At 39.5% G+C, this 6000-nt stretch overlaps 1 protein-coding gene across 3 annotated transcripts in view; it reads left to right on the plus strand.

Annotated features, from left to right (window-relative positions):
• Window positions 1-5787, plus strand: part of PPP3CA (protein phosphatase 3 catalytic subunit alpha) — a 312082-nt gene extending 306295 nt beyond the window's left edge. For 2 of the 3 annotated variants that reach the window (XM_069485468.1, XM_069485470.1), the window contains one exon: window positions 4196-5787. In XM_069485468.1, the coding sequence (XP_069341569.1) occupies window positions 4196-4392 (197 nt within the window). In that variant the 3' untranslated portion in view covers window positions 4393-5787. Of the gene's footprint in view, window positions 1-1102; window positions 1133-4195 lie in introns of all 3 variants that reach the window. The other variant, XM_069485469.1, reaches the window with a different exon arrangement.
• Window positions 5788-6000: the final 213 nt, after the last annotated feature.

Genomic DNA, 6000 nt, shown 5'->3' on the forward strand with positions numbered 1-6000 from the left:
CTTGAATTATAAGAAAAGTACAAATTAAAGTCAAGGGGTAGAATTTTAATGTTAAAAATTTTGGAGTTACAGAGAAGTTTGGCATTTTAACATTTCATTAACAACTAGCCTTAATAACATAGAAAGCCTCATCCATCTGTAAGGTGAAGGTATAGATAGACCCTAACCCTATTGTAAAAATTTCTGATAAAGCAGTGGGCTTTTAAAGTTCTGCCTCTGGAATATGCTATTTCAGTATATTTATAGGAAACTTCATATATAGATATATGAGGTTTCAGTATTTCGGCTGCCTATTCTTTTAAAGTGCTGATAGAATTATTACCATTACTGGCTTGTTACCACTTGATTTGTAATGTTTTAAGAATTTCACTTCCAAAAATGATATTCTGCTAAAGAAAAGAAAACTTACTGTAAATTGGGCTGCCTGGCAGACGTCTAGACTATATCATTCCCTTCTGCCTCATCCTCTTCCCACCCGTCACCTCCACATCTAAACATGCCCCGAGTTTGTGGTTAAGAGTCACGTGCATCATCAACTTAGACTCACGGATTTTATTTTTCCTTTAAATCTGCAAGCCCCTGCTTTTCCGCTGCATTAGGAACTAGTGCTATTTAATATTGAATAGTGTGAGTTATTCCACTGACATTATGGCGCTGCTTAAAGCTCTGCCATTTTGTCTGGCATTTTTAAACTGTAAACCACCTAGCGTAGCAAAGGTTTCACAGTACTCTGTGGAAGTGAAAAGCACATTTTAGATGTACAGAATCTGTTATAATTCAATCCAAGTAAAAGGATTTTTCCTCAGTGTTTTCCTAACAGGGTTCATTGTTTTATCATGGATTTAGTGGGCAAAAACCAACGCAATTCATTCAGATGAGTGTATCCAGTTCATAAATTAACCTTATTATTTTCGTGGTTTTTTTTTTTTTTTCTTTCTTTTTAGCATTTCTGTTTTGTTGTCTGTGCCAGAATCCAGCACTTGCAGGAACATGAGTTCTCTTAGCTCCTTTGATCGTCACTGATTTGTTCTTAGAGTTAAAAAAAAAAAAAAAATCCTCTGCTCATTTTTCTCATTCATTTTGCACCCTTTCTTCTCTTCAGCTACTGTAGAGGCCATTGAGGCTGATGAAGGTAAATTGGCCAGTCCCCTTTCTGTTGTACCCGCAACAGATAAGGGCTCTGCTGGGTGTATTCATTTTTTTTTTTTTTTTTTTTTTTTTTTTTTGCTGTAGCTTGTACAGAGTGTGTGGGTGTTGAGCTAACAGTTGTGGCTCAGTATTAACCAAAATGTTCTTGCTTTAAAGGGGAAATCGTCCTTCTATGGTTTGTTTGTTTGGTTGGTTTTTTTTTCCCTTAAAGCTTATGATGTTTGACTTTTGTATGCAATGAACCTAGTGCAATCACAGAAAACAAAAGGATTCTCTATCTCAAATGATGCGGGCTGGGGGTTTTGGCAGCCGTTTTGATGAATTGCATAGAAGACAATATTCCTTGAGCTGAGTCATGTCCCTCCCTCAAATCACATTCAGGCAGCGCTGAAAAGGAGAGATTAAAAATAGCTTTATTAATTCTAGTCGTCCAGAAGTTTATAGCCAAAGGGAAGAAAAAAATGTTCATTTGAATAGTGCTTTGTTGTAGTTCGACATTAATTTATGTCTCTAAAAAGTAGTCCACCGTGAGACACCTGTTTTGAGATCAACAGTTCTAGTACTCTCAGTAAATTCTAACCTGGTATTGGTAGGACAGTTAGCACCAGCGAAATACTACAGAGAGTTCAGAAGTGTCTAGTGGCCGAGAACAAGAATAGTGACTCTCAGGTAATCGATCAATTGATGAATGTCCCCCGAGTGTCTGCCGTATGCCAGGCACCCTGCTAGGAGCTGCAGTGGAAACCCGCCCACCTCCAACTGCGTCCTAGCGCTGCTCGAGGACAGTAGAGTTGACCCTGTAGCAACTGCTTTTTCCTTGAGTGCTTTCTAAATACACGGTGACGAGAGAACTAGGTACCCAAATAGTTTTTGCTATTATACATACCATATCCTCCAGAAATTTCAAAAAGAATAATTTGAAGTTCCCCTTTAAAACAAAATTCTTCAGTTGTATTTTGTTCTTGCAAGATAACTTTTTGGTGTTTTTTTTTCCCAAAAACGTGTGCATATGGTCCTTTGGTATGATGTAAAAAAGTGCCACTTCAGACTCTTGCAATTGGTCCGTGATTTGGATATGGTAGGCAAACAACGGCCCTGTAAGAGCAAATACAACTGCTTCCTAAATAGCAGTGGACAAACTGCTATTTATGTGGGAATTCTCTATTCCTCTTGGCAAATTCTAATCTGCAGTGTGCATTCTTGTTGATAGTTTGGCTGTTTTCTGTGGTTTCTGTGACTCTGTGTTGTGTTCGGTATACTACCAATGTAAATTGCTAATGCCCATTGTCTGACCAGCAACTACAGCAGAGCACGCTCTTCCATACCAGGACGGACAGAAATGACTAGAAACGGAGCCCCATGCCAGAATCTCTGTCATTCCAGCTAGATTTCCCATTGCTACGCTCCCACCCTATTGGCTTTTAAAACCTAGAGATTCCGCTTTTACCATTTAAATTACTAAAATCTTCATAAATTATGATGATGACAAACTTTTTATATTTACTAATTACAATGAAATTATAGTCACAGTAGTCTAGAAAAAAGAGTAGAGTACACCTTCTGTGCCATTTTTTTTTGTCCCTCAAAATAATGGAGTTAGTTTTGAGGGTGGGTGCTCATCAGACAGCTCTATTATTTTGCAATTTGTTACTGAATTAGAGAAGAATTAAGAAGCTTTGCTTTGGGCCTTGGTCTTTCCCCATTTCCTCATCTTCTTCCTCTCACAGTTGACTAATCACCATTATGCTAACCTCTAAACTACAGAGGCGGGGAAAATCTATTTCTTATTGTCAAATGAGTTTCGAAACAACCGTGTTGTTGTATATCTTTCAAGAGCCTCATGCACACTAACGAAGGCACTGCACATTGGTGTAGGAGTGGCTGGCAAAGTTTCACCTTGAAACCGCTTTCCTTTTTTCCTCCCCAAATAAGGTGGGGAGGATAAAGGTGCCATGAAATTGTCCCAAATCGGCCATGGCGGTGCAGTCCAGTTCAGCATTGGTGATTGGCTCATAAATACCTGGCTTGCACTTCGCAGGGACTAAAGCAAACTGACGTCATTGGTTCTCCATTTGTGTATTCCGTGGGCAGCTCGCCAGCTGGTCCACACACTGAGGAAGTCATTCAGCTTCGTGCACAGATGCATATCTCTGTAGCATACTAAGGATTACATAAAAAAAACAAAAAATATCACTGCTCCCACTTGGAGAATTCCACATTCTAATTGACTAGGACCCAAACCAGGCCAATTCATTTTTTTTGCTAAAATTTGGGAAAGGCGTTCCTTAACCGTCACTCGCGTCTTTCCTTGACCTTGGCGGTGATGGGAACCAGATGACCCTCAGTTTGACCTTTCGCTGCTGAAGGGCCGACGGTCCTTTTCTACTTAGTGACCTGATCTTGATTTTTCTGAGTTTCTCTTAACTTGTCACTCACTCCATGCACTTCCCAAGTTGAGGGGGGAAACAGGAGTTTATAATTCCTTTTTTTTTTTTCATGCCACCATCGAGTTGTTTGCTGAGAAGGTCTTTCTGGCATTTCTAGCTCCTTCTAGCCTCGGCTCTCAGTCCTTTCCTAGATTTTTAGGCGTAACAGATGCAGTGATTCCAGCACCATGGAAGAGTTAAAAGTAGGCACGTACTTCGGCCTGTCTAGGTGAGGGCGCTTGGTGCGTAATCGTGCTAACCATGTGGCCAATTGATGCTGGTCTTAGAGGCCTGTCCCTGGAAGCCACTTTCCTCTTGCCACCCCCACTTTGGATCGTTTCCAAACTAAACTTTCACGAAGATCAGAGACATGCTCACGTCCTAATACCTTCAAGAGGACAGTTTGATTGGCAAGAGACATTGGCTGTTTTCCAACCTTTCGGTTCCTCCAAGTATGGTAAGGAGTCTGTCGTGTGGTGTTCAGGTCCCGTCACTCTGTCCCCTCCACCAAAGGACTCCCTCCCACTGCGAAACCTCTAGTAGCACCTGCTGCAGCCGCTGTGCTCTTTAGGCGCCTTTGGCTAATCCTGGTTTTCTTTTCTTAATGATTTTCTGTGTAGCCATCAAAGGATTTTCTCCACAACATAAGATCACTAGCTTCGAGGAGGCCAAGGGCTTGGACCGAATCAACGAGAGGATGCCACCTCGCAGAGACGCCCTGCCCTCCGACGCCAACCTGAACTCCATCAACAAGGCCCTGGCCTCGGAGACCAACGGCACGGACAGCAACGGCAGCAACAGCAGCAATATCCAGTGACCACTTCCTGTTCACTTGCTTTGTTTTTTTTTTGTTTTTGAGCTGCAGGGCGTGGTGGGATGGCTGCGAGGCAGCAGTTGGGTGTTCTCGCCTCTGACGGGGGCTTGTTTGCGCTGGGGGCCAGGAATTGGATCCAGTTTACACTATCATTTAAAAAAAAGAGGGAGAAAGAGAATAAACTATATTTTGGTGAGGGTGGTGATTAAACACCTCTTTGGGGTATGCCTTTTAAAAATGCTTATAGAGGGGGAAAAAAAAAAATTTTAAAAAGAAAGCTAATGCTCGTCTATACTGCAATGTTAGGGGAATGAACACGTTTTCCTACTGCGTTGGGGGACTTCTAGATAGGTTAATGAAAGGCCTTTTATTCTGTTACTGGACATGAGAACTTTGTCTAATTTCTTACTCTATTGTACGTTTACAGTCGCAGCACTAAAAATGGATGACATCAAACATTTTTAACAAAATGATGTACAAACTAAATAAGGACTATTTATTGATAATGTTTTGCTACTCTTGTCAGACAATGGCTATAAACTGAATTAGGCAGTCTTAAAAAAAAAAAAACAGAAAAAGAAAAAAAAAAAGAATGTTGCAAATTTGTTAAAAATGCCAAAAAAGGACAGTTTAATTTTGTACAGATTATGCTTTACCTCAGGTTTCTTTAGTGTGCTTGAATGCCCTTCTTTCCTTATAACACTTATCTTATTCATTTGGCAATGAATATCTTTTCTTTAAGTTTAAAAAAACTGGAATAATTACATCTATCTTTTTTTGCTGTTTATATTTAGGGGTTTTTGTTGATAAATCAAGTCTTGGTTGTGGCTTGCTGAATTAAATATTTATGAGTGGTGCATTTTTAAGTCTAGTGAACAAGACACCATATTAAGTGATAAAGCATCTATATTCTGTAAAAAAAAAAAAAATCTGCCTATGCATGTTTTTTAAGAAAAAAAAAAAAACGGCTGTATCGGCCTCCATGGGACTGCACTGCGCTTAGTGGTCTGACATATACTGGAAATGTATGTATACTGGCGTCCTTTATATTCTCTAAGATGCTTAATGCCTTTGAAATTTTGTAATCAAAAAAAGCTTTGAAAAAAATCTAAAGGGGAGAGTATTCTTAAAAGTTTTTAACATAAGCTTGTCAATGCACATATAGATAGTTAGCATGTTTAGCAAACCTTGTGAAATTTAAATAAGTTTGTAGTTACATGTGAAACTCTAAATGCATGGTAACTGTTAACGTCATCACAATTTAGTTATTTTGTTCTGTTCTGTCATGTGCCACCAAACATGTACTTTTTTCACTTTTTTCCCCTTTGTATATCAGTTACGGGTTACAACTGGTTCATTCTGAAAACAACAACAAAAGTCCATTCATATTTTTTAAGAATTGTATAAGTGCCCAAGTAATTCACTACAGCCTAAAGCCTTGCCTTTGTAATTTGACTTCTGAAATGTTGGCAATCGAAGCATGCACTTGTAACAATGAAAAAGAAAAAGCATTTTATATTACTACTCAATAAAATGTGCATGAACTTACAGAACTCTCATCCTTCCACCGAGTCTGCCGAAGGGATTTATGTGCACAGCCACCATGCGTCT

The sequence above is a fragment of the Eulemur rufifrons genome, chromosome 13 (genome assembly GCF_041146395.1).
Source record: "Eulemur rufifrons isolate Redbay chromosome 13, OSU_ERuf_1, whole genome shotgun sequence".
NCBI classification, from domain to species: domain Eukaryota; kingdom Metazoa; phylum Chordata; class Mammalia; order Primates; family Lemuridae; genus Eulemur; species Eulemur rufifrons.